General features: G+C 43.5%; 1 protein-coding gene across 1 annotated transcript; it reads right to left on the bottom strand.

Annotated features, from left to right (window-relative positions):
* Nucleotides 1-4,541: 4,541 nt before the first annotated feature.
* On the bottom strand, nt 4,542-7,353 carry LOC102439519 (galectin-10-like). The gene is made up of 3 exons (XM_023748067.1): nt 7,308-7,353; nt 5,658-5,734; nt 4,542-5,166 (listed from the first exon to the last, which is right to left on the bottom strand). Exons 1-3 carry the CDS (start codon nt 7,320-7,322, stop codon nt 4,788-4,790), a joined length of 471 nt encoding a protein of 156 aa, XP_023603835.1. The 5' UTR covers nt 7,323-7,353; the 3' UTR covers nt 4,542-4,787.
* Between the last annotated feature and the right edge of the window lie 11,054 nt (nt 7,354-18,407).

The raw sequence follows: 18,407 nt of genomic DNA, 5'->3' as shown, positions 1-18,407 counted from the left end.
GAGGGGCGGGTTGAGGGAGGGCATTGGTGTCAAAGGCGATCCAAGGGCTGGGAGGAAAAGACACCCAGAGCCTGGAGGGCCTGGAACCGCCCAGCTTGGATGCAGGGTCGGGCCTTGGGCAGGAAAAGAAACGCCCAGGACCCTGGACAGAGGCCCTGGGGGTCCCAGGATCTTCTCCAGGTGCATGAGTCACTGGGACCTGGGGCTTCCCTGGAGAGGAAGCCTGAGCGCCACCTGCCTCCAGCTGCTGCGACCAGCGCATGCGCCCCACAGGGGAGGGCGCCCTCCCCACCCACTGCCAGGTCAGAACAAGGTCATTCAGGTGGGAAAGTGCCCACTTCCACGCACTCGCGCTTTCACCCTGTGGTTGTGGGCATTCCCCCCGCCCCCCACCCCCCTCCACTGCAGGCCAACCACCCTCAGCAGCACTTTGTCCTGAAAGGATGTGGAGTCCCTGGACCAGGGGCCCATTTGGTCTCCATTCCCAGACACAGCACTGAGCTGTGAGCAGGTGTAGGAAGAGCTCAGGAGATCTATCTCAGTGCTGTGGCAGACGCAATGGCGTGAGCACACTCCGCCTGTACAAGCTTCCTCGGCACACCGGGAAGTGGCAGTGCCCGCCTGAGCAGACCCCCTAGAGCCCCTACATAGTACCCTGATCTTTCCTACTATTGGTTGCCCTATGGATGTTGTAAACTTCTGATTGGTCTGGAATGTTATATATGTTGCTGCACTCACACAATAAACTTGGATCTGCGTCACTGAACCGGTCTCCGGAGTCGGGCATGCTTCGTTAGGACTCCGTCGGCCTCACCCCTGCGGGAGCCCCTGCTTCAAGCAGGACTTCATCTGGGAGGAGCATCCCGGAGACACACGGAGCCTCTACCCACGTGGGGCCTCCCTACACCTGCACCTGTAATTCATTCACCCCAGCGTCTCACCTCTGGCTTCCTGCTAAACGACACACAGGTGCGCATACAGGGCCCAGGCATCCAGGCAGAGATGGGAGCCCCGCCCTGTAGAGAATCCCTACTTCTGCTGGGTTGACTCTGAAGTCAACCGGGAACAATGGACCAAAGAACGCTGAGCGGAGGCCAGGTTGAAGGAAAGTCCCATCGTGTTGTGCTTTGATGGAGAGTCTGTCTGAACACCTCTCAGGATGAGGGACACTTGGTGAGGGGGCCCTGCACCCATGTCCCCTGAATCCTCATGGCACTCAGCCCTGAGTGACCACAGTTCCTCACCGGTTCTGTCAGAGGTGGAAGCTGAAGGCCAGGACTTTCCCCAATTTACAGTCACCACCCTCCCTGGGTTCCCAGACCCAGACCCCAGCCAGGCCATGGGCCACCAAGCCGGGAACGTCCCTGTCCCCATCCACCTGGCTGTGCTGAGGATGAGGAGCTCCTGATCTGGCTGTACTGGCTGGGCCCGAGGTGCTCACACACACACACACAGGCTGAAGTGAGCGTGGTCTAATGCTGTGTGACCAAGCAAAGGTTTCTAAACACTAACATGATAATAAACACCAGAACCACAGGATTGATTCTAATTCTAGGGTGAACATGTATAGAAGGTAAAGGGCCTCATGATATGTACAGTGTGGGGAGGATCAGGTTCAGTGGTGGAGGGAGGGATCAGGTGAGGGGTCCAAGGGAAGGGACAGGGTGGGACTCAGACAATGTCTCAGGCAGAGGGTCAGAGGCAGTGATGGATGACAGCTGAGAGGCCAAGGCAGGGCGAGGTCAGACACAGAAGAGCCAGCAGCCAGCCAGGGTAAACCAAATGAGGAGGGGTAGGTGGTTGGACCTGGTGAGATGCTGGGAGGCTGCTGGCCTATGTGCTCTGTCCTCTTCTCCCTCAAGCAGGCCCACTTGGTGCACTGAAGAGCCAAGCTGTGAAACACTACATCTGCAATATCTTAATCCTACTCAGTGAAGCTCTTCACCTAATTGGATTAATCATGTTGAGTTCTTTTGGACCAAACCTTTTGTCTTTAGAGTTACTCATTGTTTGTGATTGCATGTTTCTTCCTTCAACTGTGTTCTCCTGGGCAGAGAGGAGGGGGAGGTGGCAGCAGGGGGAGGGAAGCCTCCCACGGTAGCCTCAACCTGTGCTTTTGTGCATTATTCTGAGAATAAATTTGTTTTTCAACAATAAAAAAACAAACAAACAAACAAACAAAAACAAAACAAACCAGAGTCTGGTCACTGCATCCAGGTGTATATATTGTTCTTGTTTTAATAACAAATTTTATCCTCCCTGGTCTAAAATGGTGACAATTCATTACCAAACATGCCCCAGGCTTCTGCCCACATAAATTGGAAAAATCTTGCAATTGTTTGAATAATAGAAAAATCTTTGAGGAAAATCCTTTTGGTTCTTGAAATAGTCCTTGGATTACAATTTTTTAAGTGCCCCCTGGCCGAGTGGCTCAGTTGGTTGGAACATCATCCTGTGCACCAAGAAGTTTCGGGTTCAGCTCCTAGTCATGGCACCTATGGGAGGCAACCAATTGATGCTTTTGATGTTTCTCTCTCTCTCTCTCTCTCTCTCTCTCTCTCTCTCTCTCTCTCCTCTCCCTCCCTCCCTCCCTCTCTCCCTTCCTCTCTCCCTAAAAATCAATGAAAATATATTCTCTGGTGAGAATTAAAAAACTTTTTTTAAGTGCTGGCCTTGTCATTTTTTTTTCATTTTCCCCAGTGCATCTTACACAAAACCAGGCACAGTGTCAATATATACTAAACATCCTTAGCATAAAGGAAGAATTAAGACTTCCCCTGATTTTCCTCCAAGTCCAAAGTTTCTTCCCCAAACCACCAATTATAGCTCTATGTGTGCAGGCAGATGCCTAAAGCCTTAGCTTAGCTATCTGAAATTGGGGAAGGATTTTGCTTCAGAGTTTCTAACATATCCTAAGCACTACATCATAAGAATATGGTTCCAATGTCTTCTTAGATATTTCATGACCCTGTCTCTCACTCCTTATATCAGAGAATGTTTATCCTCTTTGATACCCTGATCTCTCCCACAATATTCTCACACCCTTCTTGGTGATAACCACATACTCTTTTTTTCCCTCCTCTCTCTTTTCCCCCTCAGAAACAAGAAGCAAATCTTGTTATGTTTTCAGGAGTTTTAATGACCAAGTGTGGGGAAAGGGTGAGAACCCATGTGAGCTCTGGGAACCACAGAGTCACTTAGGTGGAGGGATCTCCGTGACAACGGGGAGTCTGGTCACATCCTTCTCTAAGTGACAGTCACTGAGGTCAGGGAGACATCTCTCCACACCCGGACCATCTTCACAGATCCTGGGTCAAGTCGGTGGGGAAAAGTGTAATGTTGGCAGCCATTTACTGTTACCTGGAAGAGAATGTGTGTCAGCAATATAGCATGCCACCAAACAAACTTGCTGTCTTCCTTTCCTTTCCTACCCTATACACACACCATCCACAAGAAACACCTAGTCACACTCTAAAACCCAACAGACATGCTTATTTCTATAGCCTACGTTTTGTGACGATTTCAGACAGTTATTCACCCTATTTTCTGTGTTTCTATCATTCTTCCACAAAGGTGTTAGCATTCTATGTTGCACTGTCTATGTTTGCCTGGGCTTCCCTCGGGACAGGAACTGTTTCATGAATTGGGAGTCTGGGTCTTGCAGACCAATTATTCTAGGCTAATTGGTCATATAGTGTTTATTGAGTGCATTCATTTTAGCTCTGCTAAACTTTACTGCCATTTACTCCTGATGGGTGGAGAGAGAGAGAGAGAGAGAGAGAGAGAGAGAGAGAGAGAGAGAGATGTGAGACTAAATTGGTTGCCTTATCTTGCACCCCAATGGGGCCAGGGATTGAACCTGCAACCCAAATACATGTGCTTGACTGAGAATTGAATCTGATACCCTCCAGTGTGCAGGCTAACACTCTAACTACTGAGGCAAAACTTGAATATTCCTAAAGAGGAGGAATAGTACATATGATTAAAATGAGAATATTTTTATTCAGCTTATAAGCAAATGGAACAATGCCTCACTTCAATCATAAGACATTAAATCTTTTTTCTTCTCCAATGATAGAAGGTTTAGACATACACTCTGTGGATGTGGCTATGGAGAAAAAGTGGACTTTTTAGGTCTTAACTTTTCAAATTTAAAATGCACACACTTTTTGAACCAGTTATAAAATTCCTCTGAAATTATCCTTCCTTATAAGAATAGGGAAGTTGATAATGACAAAAATTTGATATAGAATGAAGCACAATTCATTAGAGCAAAATATGGAAACCACCTAAATGTGCATGAATAAGGGTCAAGTTAAATTATTCTGTAAATGCTTCTATTGAAATATTATGCAAAAATTAGTTAATATTGGATCATCACAAATAGAATGATGTTAGTTTCTCTAACAGACATTCTTTGACAACAAATAAAATCTAGTCATCAATGTGTGATTTCTAGAAAAACTTAAAACATCATTTGTTTAAAAATAAAAGCAGATAGAGATAAATAATAGATAGATAGATACATAGATAGACTTGAACAAGCACATAGTATCACTGGAAGGAGCATAAAGGAATTAGTAAGTGTTGCTCTGGAGATTGGGACTGGGTTTGGGAATGTAGGAAAGACTTAATTTTAGACTGATTATAATTATTTATATGCATATTTTAACAATCACCTACATGAAAACTGAAGGAATGACAGCATAGGTAGAAATGAGGCTGTGAGTGAAGACAGGAACTTCTCCACCCTGGAGAATAAGGCATGTGGGCTGATCTTGACCTGCTTAGATTTGGAAAAGGACCTGAGCATGGCAGTGCAAGCAGAGGGTGCTCTGTGATGAGAGGGGCAGGAGATGAACCACAAGTGACTCTGGGGGCCAGGCCAGGGAGAGCTGTGTGCTCCTGTGAGAGCCCTGAGAGCCCATGTACGGGATGCTCCTGGGCACACTCACCTGGTACTCCTTGGACAGCACCAAGATGCCCAGTTCAAAGTGTTGGCCATTCTCAAAGGGCATAACAGAGGATTGCACTTCTTGACCCCACTTCCCACCCTGACGGATGTTCATCACCACACGCTTGCCAAAGTAGACGCGGAAATGGAAGGCGACATCTGAGTCCTCTTGAGTTCCAGTGTGGAAATCCACCTGCAGTTCTGGGCACATGCTGAAGGCAAACCATACAGCATGTTGAGTAGGACCCTTCCTCATGGGGGCCCACATTCAACACACAATCATACACACCCTCCCAACTCCTCCTGGGGGAAGGAAGGCCTTCCTGGGTGACACTGCAGTATGTGTCCCTGAGGGGCTGCTTCAGCTTGTCCGGCCCAGGCTGGGGAGGTGCCTCATCTCTTAGCCCAGGACTCACACTGAGCAGCAGTCACTGGCCTGGGGCTAATTTTCATGCCCTGGAAATACTGGGTTTCTTGATAATAAATCTCAGTCCAATGCCTGAGTGACCCCAGCCCCCAGACTTCACCACTTGCCCACAGTCATGCACCTGTAGGTTTAATGCCTGGCACCATATGGGTCTCCAGGAACTGCAGCTGCATTGTGCTACCATTATGCTAATTACTTTAACCTCAGTCATGAATGAAGTGATCCCCAAACCTCTAATACTCTCATTTCTCCTCCCCATGGGCTATAAATACTCACCTGAATGACTTGGAAGGTGTCCCTTGGATTTTCACTGAAGTACCAACAGGCAAGAATACAGTTTTTTTATATGGGACCTGCCATGGGAGATGAGAGTGGTTGAGAGGGGCAAGGCCAGGTGTGCTCTCCCATCCTGTAACAGTTCCCAGTGGCAAAGCAGGTTATACATCAAAGGACATACTCTGAGGACCCTCTTCTTCCCACCTCACCACAGGCAGGTCCCTGTATCTTTGAAGAAATGAGAAGGTTGAAGTTAACAGGAAGAGTGCAAAGCCAGGTGGCCTGGATTCTAATGCTGATTCTGCCTCTTATGACCAATGAGAACTGAGTTCCATTACTTGAATGCTCCCTGCCTCCATTTTCTCAGTACAAGAGGATTATAAAATTCATATTTCATAGAATGTTCTCAGGAATATCTGAACGAATAGATGTAAAACCTTCAGCATGGTCACTGGCAGGTGTAGGGTCTATACAGGGGTGACTTAGCGGAAGGGGAGGGCCTTTCTGGGATACCACCCTCCCATCGGTTTTTATCTGAAACTGTGAAGATAAGGCTTTAGAATGTAAAAGTATAACATTTAAAAATCCACTGCAATATAAGATAGTTGTTTAAAGGGAGAGGGAAATAATGGCAAAGGAGAATCCTGTGTGTGGCATGTATATGCATCAGAATTTCCAAGGGGCAATGGTGTCCTTTCAGGAATGTGTACAAGTTGCTGAGGACAGTCAGTACCTGCACACAAGGTGGGAGTCAGGAAAGGAATTAGATAGAATCTACTGGTTGTTCCCTGATATCGTCTGTAAGCTTTGTCTGGACTGAGGCTGGTTTTGTTCCTTCCATCTTCAGGTGATTCATTCTCTGAAAGCAATTCTCCAGACCACCTTCCCCAGAGAGCCAGGATTTGCTTACCGTTTTTTGATAGGACAAAGGGAAGGACTGGCTGGGGGAGAGACCTGAGGCAGGAGCAGGTGTCACTGTGTGCTGATTCAGACAGGAGCTCCTGTGCCCCACAGTCTGAGTTCACCTTCCCCCAGGCTTCTTGACAAGAGGTATCTGAGGACCGGCTCATTCTGCTCTCATTAACGCTCAGAGAGGAGTCCTGAGGAACCCACTCTCCCCAAGACCACCAGCTCTGCCCACCAGGAGCCACAGTGATACACATGGAAAGAACCACAGCTACTTAAACAGTCACTACCATGTACGGGAGAACCCTCAGAAGCAGACACAGCTACACACATATTTATAGTTCAACATGCAGTCACAGGTCATCATTCACACACAGCTACACAAAGACACTACTACTCATGATGACATGCACAGCTGTTCAACCACTGCCTCAGCTGCACTCACACACACATACTCAGAGGCATGAAGACAAATGTGCAGTCTCACCCCTTGCACCCATGCACACACTCCCTCACCCCAGTCAGCTGTCATTTCCCACACAAAGTCAGTGTCTCAATAGAGTTCACCCTCAGTCAGATACCACCAAATGCTGACAGTAGCTACACTGGCCCATCCTCTCTCTTCCATATGTTCACAACCCCCAGTAAAACATTCCCAATGTTTTTATCTCAGAAAATCTCAGACTCTTTCCTCCTTCCCTTACTGGACCTGGGATCATTGAAGGCTATGCCTTTTCATCTCACCGGTATCGTTGCCATTGTTGTGCCTTCTGCTGGGAAGCTCTTCCAAATCGTGTCTGGTTGTGTGTGTGATCTCTGCAAGTGGAGGTTATAAATGATTTCTGGAAGCCCCGCCCTCTGGCTTCCTTTCAGTTTCTAAGTCTCTTCTAGAAAGATTGCCAGCAGGTGAGAAGGTGTCGGGTATCATAAATACAATCAACCACAACTATGTCCTTGAAAAGGATGTATTGTGATGCAATAGAAACTCAGTGAGGAAGTTGTGGGTCAGGAAGGATTAACAGGAAAAATTCATGAATAAGGGTGATGGAATGATGGGTGAGTGGGTCTATAATCCAGCCCACGTGCCTCTCACCAATTATTTACCTCTCAGAGCAGAACCCACCCAAAAGGTATACATTTTTCTGACTTGAACAATGGCAAAGTATTGGTGATGCTGGAGATAAGGACTCCCTTCCAGAGGTCCTGAGAAATCATAGAAATTGATCCTCAGCAGCCCTGGAGATAGAGAGAAAGTCTTTGTGCCATTTCCTTTCCACAGTAGGTCCCTTGGCTCTGCTAATGCCAACAGTGTTTTAGCCTTTGTGTTTCACCCTCTTGGTCAACTTGCAACATACATCAATCAAGATTGGACATTTAAGACGAAAAATTATTTATAATAATAACACTTGACTAAAAATGTTTTAATCATGATGACCTATTCAATAAATTATAACATACCCAATTAATGACACATTTTAGAGTCATTTAAAAAAGTTAAATAAAACAGTAAAACACAAGTTAAATCAGAATGTTTTTCAACATTAATATTTCCAAGTGGAATGTAATGAACAAAATAAATTGATGAACAAAATAGAAACAGAGGCATGGATACATGGAACAGACTAACACTTGCCAGAAGGAGTAGATGAAAGAAGGTGAAGGGATTGGCCAAAGAACTTAGATGCATAACCCATAGACACAGACAACAGTGTGGTGATGGTGAGAGGTAACAGAGGCCAGGGGCTGGGTTCAGGTATGTAAAGGGGGTGGGGGGTATGGGGACATCTGTGTCAACAGATGTCAACAATAAAAGTAAAGTTAAAAAAATTTTAATTAAAAGATTCCCAATTGGGCCTCTCTTGCCACAGGGAACTCATGGAATACTGCCACCATGGGAGCAAGCCCAAGTGTGCCTGCTGGAGAGGCCAGGTGGAGAACTAAGGCTTTTTGGTCAACTGTCAGACATGTGAGTGAGGCCATCAGGGACTGTCCAACCCTAAAGAAGTCACCAGCTTACTGTACCCACATGAGAGAGCAGACAAAACCTACAGAAGAACTGTTCAGCTGATCCCAGCCCAAATTGTCAACCCACAAAATTATAATCTCACAGACTCATTACTGTTTCTAGCAACTAGACAACAGCAATAGGTAAGTTAAGTAATTCTGATATATTTACAGATAAATTTACTGATGTTTAGGGATTTGCTTCAAAAGAAGCCAGGGGTGCTCTAGCCCAGTGGCTCAGTTGGTCAAAGCATTGTCCTGTACACTGAAAAATAAAGTTGCAGGTTGGTTTGATTCCCAGTCTGAATATATACCTGGGTTTTGGATTTGATCACCAGTCTGGGCGCATATAGGAAGCAACCCATCTCTCTCTCTCTCTCTCTCTCTCTCTCTCTCTCTCTCTCTCTCTCTCTCTCGTCTTTCCCCTCTCTCTAAAGAATCAATACACATATCCTTGGGTGAGGATTTTAAAAAAAAAAGAAGCCAGGGGTGAGGTGAGTACAGGTATGGGTAAACAAGATGTGTTGGGGTTCTTGTCCCAGCATCTAGAGGGGTTCGGGAATCTGGAGAAGGCTATGCATAGATTAATAAAGAGTCCAGAGACAAAACATAATTTTGAAAGGCATGTGGGGGTCAGAGGAGCTTAGCTAAAAGAGCTAAGTTCTAAGTTCTAAGGTCTTAACATCTAAGGTCAAAGGTCTTCTCATCCCAGGACCCCATGTTTTTTATTAACACAATTTGTCCTGAGGGGAGGCAAAGATATACACTTCAAAGGGTATGCACAAGCATTGTCAGAATGGGGGAATTAGCCTACCGCTGTTCAGGTGTTGGGCCAGTAGGAGGCAATAACAAGTAGATTAAGATGTCCTTTAACTGTCTGGCAGCCAACCAATTATCCCTTTTCAAGTTTGGGGAAATGCCATCAGCCACTCCCAGATTCAGCCCTGCTGTCATGCTGGAATTGGTCTCTGGCAAAGAAGGGTTACATGAAGATAGCTGTTAAAGCTGATGAATACATGAGGGCTTACTGTACTATTGTCTACATTTGGTTATGTTTGAAATACAAATTTCCCATAATAAATAATTAAAGGAAAAGAAGGGAAGGAAAGGAGATAAGGAAAAAGGAAGGAAAGAAGGAAAATTACTCTTCAATAAAGAAAGACAGTGAGTTCTGCAATGAGGCGCAGCCAAATCATAGACAAATTCATTACTGAACAGACTCCTGACTCCTGGGCCAGGCCCTTCCCATCCCCCAACATGGTCAGAAGCAGGAAAGTCCCACAGGAGAAGCAGTCCAGGTAGGAATATTTTCTTTTATTACTTGAGAAAATCCTCCTGGCAGGTAGGTCTAAGTCATTAGTAATGGAGAGACCTTTGATGAAAAATTATCTTTATTTGTTGGGATGTGTTGTTGATCTAAGTTGGGGGAAGAAACATTTGTCAGAATGAGACAGAATAGTAAGAAGCTAGGAAAAATTTTTATCAAGTGGCATGGGGAAACTGAGGCAAACAGCTGAACAAACTAGCCGAGCAATTTACAAGCCACTTACAGAAGGTCGCCTCCCTAGAGATGATATCTAGGCCTCTGCTGTATTTGAGCTCCAGGCTCAGAAAAAGCAGCAAAACCCAGAGTGCCGCACAAGGACCAGCTGCGATGACTTGTGCCAACCAATCAGTAGAGACCATGACCCTGAAAGGAAACACATGGAAAACTCAAGAATATTCTATTGAGATCTCCCCTAAGACCTCCCCTAAACTCCCAGCCTTTAATAACCCTCAAAACAAAGGACCCAGCATGAGCCCTCTCCTTCCTGGGAGCACGCCCATGCCTTACCCCCTCCTCTCTCCTTCCCTCAGAGTGTGCATCACCAAAACTATAAATGACCCCTGTAAACCTGTCTCCAGCCCCACCTTTCTCTGATTTTCTAGTGAACTAAAGGCAGCCTGACCTTGGCCCACTTCTTCCTGATAACTTTTCTAGTGAACGCAAGCTGCCCCACCTAGGTCCACTTCTTCCTGAGAACGTGTCCAGTGAACCCAACCAGCCCCACTTTGTCCCACTTCTTCCTGATAATGTTTCCAGTGAACCCAAGCAGTCACACCTTGGCCAACTTCTTCCTGAGAACGTTTCTAGTGAACCCAAGCAGCCGGCCTTGGCTCTCCTGTTGCTTCATCTATCCTATGTCCTTACTTTGTTTCACTATCCACAACTTTAGTAAACAGTCTCACGATTACCTTGTATTGTGAAATCTTTTCTGCATGCAATCAAGAACCCACACATTACTGGTGGACCCTAGGTTTATCCACTCCAGGGCTGGTCCCTGTCCAGTGACAAAAGTGTCCACTCGGGACTAGAAAGCCTGTGGAAGCAAGTTCTCCCCTTGAGCTTGGATTGTTTTTAGATCCAGCACAGCCACAGGAACTGGCAGCTGCTACTTGTTCAACTTGCTATTTTCCAGCATGTTCCTTGCATCAGACTCCCCGCTGGGCCCTGATGTGGTAGGACCCACGTGTCTGAGCCATTCGACCTGCCCACACCTGCAATCACCCACCTGTGATCACACAAATTCTTCCTCTGAAGCCTGATTTCTCTCCTGGAAAATGAAGTACAGGTTCATAGTAAATGCAGGAACATATGAAGATTTTAATCAGATTTAGTCCAAATGACCAAAAGCACATGTGAACACGAGAATTTTATACTTTTCACTTATGTAGTAAGAAGGATTCATTAACAATGTTGAAAAATCAGTCTCCAAATACTAAAAACCTTCAGACTTAAATCTGGAAATCAGAAGGAAAACTTTTCATTACTTGCCTCAGTCCCCTTCCACCCTGAGGTGTGGCAGGGTGAGGTAGTGGACTCAGGCTTAGGAGTCTAGAGGGGCAAGAGAGGCACCACATGCCCCAACGCTGAGGGAAGAACTCATCAAAGTGGAGCTGTGGTTTGTAACTGGGTCTGGATTTGGGTTGAATGTGAAGAGGAATTTGAAACACTTTTATCAGGAATTACCAACTGATGCACATTTCATATCCCATAAATCAGGCCTGCACAAAGACTCCTGCCTGCTTACAATCAGTGTGCTCAAAGCAGCCTGGAGCAGGAACTTCAGACAACCAAGTGTGGGTCCTGAATTGTATGAGGTGATTGGGTACTTACTAAATATTTTAAGTTCATTGGCATCATCACAGATGCCCCACAACTAGAACTACAGCCTCCCTTTTCCCTTTTCAAAAGGACATTTATAACACACACACACACACACACACACACACACACACACACACACACATCATTTATGCCATGAACTATGGATCACCATAGTTCACCTCATCTGCCAGGTGTCAGTCCAAAAAGCACTTCCTCAGGGCACTCACTCACTCACTCCTGAGGTTATGTCAAGTCTCTTGATACCAACTCTCTTTGGATCTCTTTCATGCACTTTAAAAAAGAGTTCAATACTTACCCCTTTCATGTCTGTCCTCTGCCCTAAACTAAACTGTTTGCCTGGTTGGCAGCAATGCATTCTGCGCCCAGCCAAGGGCCCTGCTAGAGCAAATGCTCTCTGTTTATTGACATCAGCAGCAGCTGTATCCAAGAAGAAGTGGAGATGAACCGGATCCAATTTGATAATAAAGAGTCAGAAAGACCAAATACCAGGAGTAAATCTCATACAAGTGTGCAAGATCATCACACTGTCAACTTCCAAGCATTGCTGAAATATATTAAAGAATATAGAAATAAATTCAGACCTCTTCCATGGTCCTGGATTGGATTTCTCAATATTCTTAAGGCGTAAATTCTCCCTAGTAGACATAGAGATTCATTGCAATCAAACTCAAACACCCAACAGGTTTTCTTTATTTTTGCTACAAATTTCCTTGCTGAATGTTGCCAAAGGACCTAGAATAACCAAAACAAATTTCTTTCAGAGAATAATGATTATGTGTAAGATAATAGTAATAAAATAATATGATATTGCTTTAACGACAGACAAATAATCAATGGCACAAGACAGAGAGCCCAAATGTGGGTTCTGAATTGTATGGGGTGAAATATCCATGTGGGAAAATGACTACCTCACACCAAATACAAAAATGAAGTTTAAATGGAATATAGGACCAATGTGAATGGTGAGACCAGGAATCTCCCAGAAAAACACTTGGATTTGGGATTCAACAAAAAATTCCGTAAAGGACAAAAATGCACTAACCATCAAAAAACTAATGAATAATTGATAAATTGAACTTTATTAAAATTAAGACCTTCTGTTCATCAAAACAAATCAGCATGAAGAGTGTGAACAGGCAAGACACAAACTGTATTATAAAAAGGAGGAGATAGAAGCTAGGGACAAGAAAATACCACATCCAGAGCATAGAACCAATAAGAAAAAGACCAACTGGGGGGAAGCATGGGACAGGAGTTGGATGAAGGCGCCTGCCCCTGCCTTGACTTTTCCAAACAAGTCTGAGCCTCTGAGTGTTTACTTAGACCTGTCCTTGCTTAAAGGATGCATGTGCTTTCTCAAGGAGAAAGCACGACTGCAGTTCGAAGCACTTTTCGGCAATAAAAGTGAACCACAGAAAATAGCTTGCTTGGTTGACATCTTTGCCATCTTGAATGAGTTAAATTTATCACTGCAAGGACCAAAGGCAACATGTCTTGATTTGTCTAAAAGATCCGACCATTCCAAATGAAACTTCAGCTTTGGCAAAAATAATTGGATGAAAATAAAATTTACATGTTGCCTACCTTATCTGCTTTCTTTGAGGAACATGACATTGAACCAGACAAAAGGATTACAATAATAATTTCTGTGAAAGAACACTTGCACATGCTTGCAGATGAAATTTCATCGTACTTTCCAAATCTACCTGACACCCCATTTGCACTTTCCAGAAGCCCATTCACTGTCAAAGTTGAAGATGTTCCTGAGACAGCACAAGAGGAGTTCATTGAATTTATTAACAATGATGCAGCGAGAACTGATTTCTCTACAATGCCAGCTACAAAATTCTGGATCAAGTGTTTGCAGTCATATCCTGTTCTGTCTGAGACTGTGTTGTGCCTTCTTCTTCCATTTCCAGCAACATATCTTTGTGAAACAGGGTTTTCCAGCTTGTTGGTTATCAAGTCTAAATACAGAAGTAGACTTGTTGTGGAAGATGATTTTCATTTTGCTCTTGCAAAGACTGCCCCGAGAATTTCTGATCTGGTGAGAAAGAAGCAATCTCAACCTTCACACTGAGCTTGGCTTTTTATGCATACTGTCGCAAAATGTAGCAATGTAGTTTACTGTTGTTATAAGACTGTTATCCATGCTACACCATGCTTCAAGACAAAATTTCATTTATTTGTAATTAGAAATAAGTATTTCACAACATATAATTACATATTGTTTTTGTGGTTAATCACTATGCTTTAATTATGTTCAATTTGTAACAATGAAAATACATCCTGCATATCAGATATTTACATTACGATTCATATCAGTAGCAAAATTACAGTTATGTATTAGCAACAAAAATAATTTTATGGTGGGGGGTCACCACAACATGAGGAACTGTATTAAAGGGTCACAGCATTAGGAAGGTTGAGAACCACTGCTTTAAATGGATAGATTACTTAATACTGTTTAATAATGATATTAATAATAATACATAATCTTTTAGTTTAATGTATTTGACTACCTTTCCAGGGTTTGAAATTTAAGATTTGCTTTCTCTCCTTATGAAAGAAATTTTATACTTAAGGTATATGGGAAGCTCTGTCAAATGAGGAAATAATAATTATATTCTATTTCTATATGCATATGAAATAGATTCTAATATGATTTCATTTATAACCAATTTTTATAAGTTATAATATTGTGCAATATTGTGTTTTATGAAAAGGACAAGATTCCATGTCATTTATATTACTCTACAAAGTATCTGGATTTATAGAAATAATAGCAAGAACAATCAGAAGAAAAAGAATTTAATTATAGGACTAACTAAACTAAAAATAATTCTAGTTTTAATGATTATTGTTCTCATAGCAATGTGTTTGTTTGCATGAATCCAACAAGTATCTGATTTCTTCAGGACATAAGTCAGTTTCCAATTATAGTTTTATTAAGCAAAACTTTACTGGAATATCATGTCTGAGAGATATGCCAGGACTCTGGATGTCACCAGAAAGCTCTAAGGAATGAAGACTGACTTTGAGGCCCATAAGCTCCTTGGATAAATAGCCTGGTACCTTGCTTGGTCACATGGTTCATGGCAGTCTTTCCAGGTAAGGAACGAAGGTTGCTTTCCTGAGAGATGGCATGCAAGAAACCTCGAGACACCTACAAAGAGCTCAACTTAAGAAATGCACCCCAGCCCTAACCAGTTTGGCTGAGTGGATAGAGCATTGGCCTGTGGACTGAAAGGTCCCAGGTTTGATTCCGGTCAAGGGCATGTACCTAGGTTGCGTGAACATCCCCAGTGGGGGGTGTGCAGGAGGCAGCTGGTCGATGTTTCTCTCTCATGGATGTTTCTAACTCTCTATCCCTCTCCTTTCCTCTCTGTAAAAAATCAATAAAATATATTTTAAAAAAGAAAAAAAAAAGAACTGCACCCCAATTCCAAAGGTATTGCAGGCAAAGCCTGATGGCAACTGTGTGACTTGTTTTCTTCTCCCTGGGAATAAACTTTCTCATGAGATTCCAGCAAAGCATACTTTTTAAAAAAAGAAAGAACTGGCCGATGTGATCAATGGTTATTCTTGTTATATTTATGCAAACAATCAGACCAAATTATAACTAGACTTAATGCAGTAAGTAAATTTATCTTCAATAAAAATGAGGGTAATTTTAGGGAGAAAAATAGTTTCAACAGGAAATTATTAGAAACTGTTCTAACTTTTGCCCAATAATACTAAATTTTATAACACAGCTTATCTCCACCAGATTACAAACCCTACTTACACCCAGGGAATATCACCTCTCCGGACCATTGTGCCATCTCCTGTGCCCAGGCCTCATCGTCCCTCTGACAGAGAGCAAGGATCTCTTGGCTCTGAGAGAAACCTTCAACCCTCCTCAGCACAAAGCAGCTACAGAAAGAATTCGGTGTCCCCTTTCCCTAAGAGAATTCAGAGCCAAGATCCTTGAGGGGGATATAGTAGGCAGTTAGACAGACATGAGCAAAGCAAGGATGACAGGCCAACTAAAGGAGAAATAGTCTCTGAGACATACATCTCACCACTCCAACTACTCTAAAGCTAGGAATAAAGGAACCTGTGTAGAACTAACCTTTAATCAGAACTCATTAGAAGCAATTTGTAGTTTTCGTGTAATAGAAGGTATAGAAATAAAGGAAAAACCAGAGTGTGACCTTGTGCAAGACCTTTCTTTTGTCTGGAATGCAGTTTTCTCATGGGGATCTCTCTAATGATGATCCCCTTTTTCTCATGCTGCAGATCTCTCCATGTGTACCTCAGGGCGATTCCCAACTCCGGTTAACAGTTCCTGCGAACTGAGCCGTCTAATCAGATGTTATCATACCCTAAACATTCAAAGCAGGCACTTTATAGATAAGTAAACAGGTTCAGTGAGTTGCTCAAGTGCACATAGCAAGTGACTAACAGAGCCTGCATTTGACCCCAAAGTATGTGGCTATTAATGTTTCTTCTGAATCTTGAGGTTAACAACTTTCCACACAAATACGCATTGAGGGCTGCCCTTGGGGTGGTCCCGAGTTCCTGCAGCACTTCCTCCTAGGTAAAAGCTGCCATGACTCCATTTTATGGGAGAGGGAACTAAATGAAGCCGAAAATGATGATGTTTCTTGAGATCCCCCAGAAAGTGAGTGGCAGAGCTGGGCTTCAAAGCCAGCTCTTTCTGACCTCAGAACCTCTGGTCAAACTCTGTGCAGAAGCTGAATCTTAAAAACTGAGCTTCATGAAAAATTTTCATGAGGAAATGCAACATATTCACATGGGAAGTGCCCCTACCCCTCCTAAAAGAAAGTAGACAAACTGAAAGGGTGTGTATAAGTTACAGAAGGCATGTATAAGTTGTACAAGGTATGTATAAGTTACAGAGGGTCTGTACAAGTAAAGAAGAACTAGAATTGAGAAAGTAAAAATTGTGAGAAGGGATATAAACAAAGGAATATAACAGAAAGAAAGGAAATTAGCCCTGACTGGTTTGGCTCAGTGGATAGAGCTTTGGTCTTCGGACTGAAAGGTCTCAGGTCTAATTCCAGTCCAAGGGCATGTACCTTGGTTGCAGGCACATCCCCAGTGGTGGGTGTGCAGGAGGCAGCTGATCGATGTTTCTCTGTTATTGATGTTTCTAACTCTCTATCCCTCTCCCTTCCTCTCTGTAAAAAATCAATAAAATATATAAAAAAGAAATAACAAGAAAAAAGAAAGGAAATTAGAGTAGGGATACTTAAGAATAATTATAAAAGTTGTAAGAATGTTTAAAAAGGTCATATAAGGTTTATAAAGAGAAATCTTAAAAGGAACGATAAGTATACTGAATAATAAATCTGATAGAGTACCTAAATTAATCTGAAAAATAATCATATTATTTTAAATCTTAGAACACATATACTTATGTAAATAAGGGGTTAAGTTTCTCATATGTGAATAGGAGGTTAAGTTTTTCTTAAAGTTTTCTTTTCAAGCCCTGTGCAAAGTAATTAGGGAGGTGACTCAGCTGTGAATACAGCAAGTAGAACCGATAAGCATGGCGAGACCTGCCCACCAGGAATCAACATCATCTCGTCAACATCATCTCATCACCTGACAATAGCTGAAGTCTACAGACCCCAGGCCTGCACATAGCTATATTCCTCCCCCTAACCCCTCCTCCTTTATAATCTTGTCCCCTACACCTTGCTAGAAGGCAAGATTTAATGCTTGTAAGCACCCTATCTTCTTAATTAGACTAACCATTACTGCCATTGTAATTCTCTTTGTTTTTCTTAGAGTCCACAAAATCAGAACTGGAACAGTAAACACGCTTTGAAGACCCAGACCTTCCAAAGCAGAAAGTTTGCTGCCTCCCTCTGACTACTACAGCCAGCAAAACAAAAAGGGGGTGGGGGCAGGGGATGTGGGGAAGCATGGGACAGGAGTTGGCTGAAGGCGCCTGCCCCTGCCTTGACTTTTCCAAACAAGTCTGAGCCCCCGAGTATTTACTTAGACCTGTCCTTAGACCTGTCGTTGCTTAAAGGACGCATGTGCTTTCTCAAGGATGCTTACCCTGCTGATTGTATCGAGAGGTTAATTTTAGTTCAAGCTGTTGTTACAATAAAAACTTAAGGAGGCAGGCAAATGAGGCTTTTTAAGCTCCTTATGCCAACTAGCCCCTTATCTTCTTTTTCTCAGAAACCTATATCAGAGTAAGCACTCATCCATCGTTCAGGGTCTGACAGTCAGCCCCGGCAACCAACAATCATTTTTTAAAAAAAAAATAGGAAAAGAACAGACACTTCAAATGAGAGGATATCTAAACAGTTAATGGGCAGATGAAAATGAGCACAACAGCTTTAGCTGGTTGTTCAGTGGTTAGACATCTGGCCCTGGGACTGAAGGGTTCTGGGTTTAATTCATTCAAGGGGGTGTACCTTGGTTGCAGGCTCGCAACCAATGGATGTGTCTCTCTCACATCGATGTTTCTCTCTGTCACTCCCCCTCCCTCCCACTCTCTAAAATTCAATGGAAAACACATCCCCGAGTGAGGATTACCATTAAACAAAACGGAGGAGCACAGCATCATCAGAAGAATGGAGGAGATACAGCCACTCACCCATGAGACGGCTACATTTAAAGGCAGCAGCGCCATGTGTCAGCAAGGT

This window comes from Myotis lucifugus, unplaced genomic scaffold (genome assembly GCF_000147115.1).
Source record: "Myotis lucifugus unplaced genomic scaffold, Myoluc2.0 scaffold_1113, whole genome shotgun sequence".
Taxonomy (NCBI): Eukaryota; Metazoa; Chordata; class Mammalia; order Chiroptera; family Vespertilionidae; genus Myotis; species Myotis lucifugus.
This window is presented reverse-complemented; position numbering and strand designations above follow the sequence as displayed.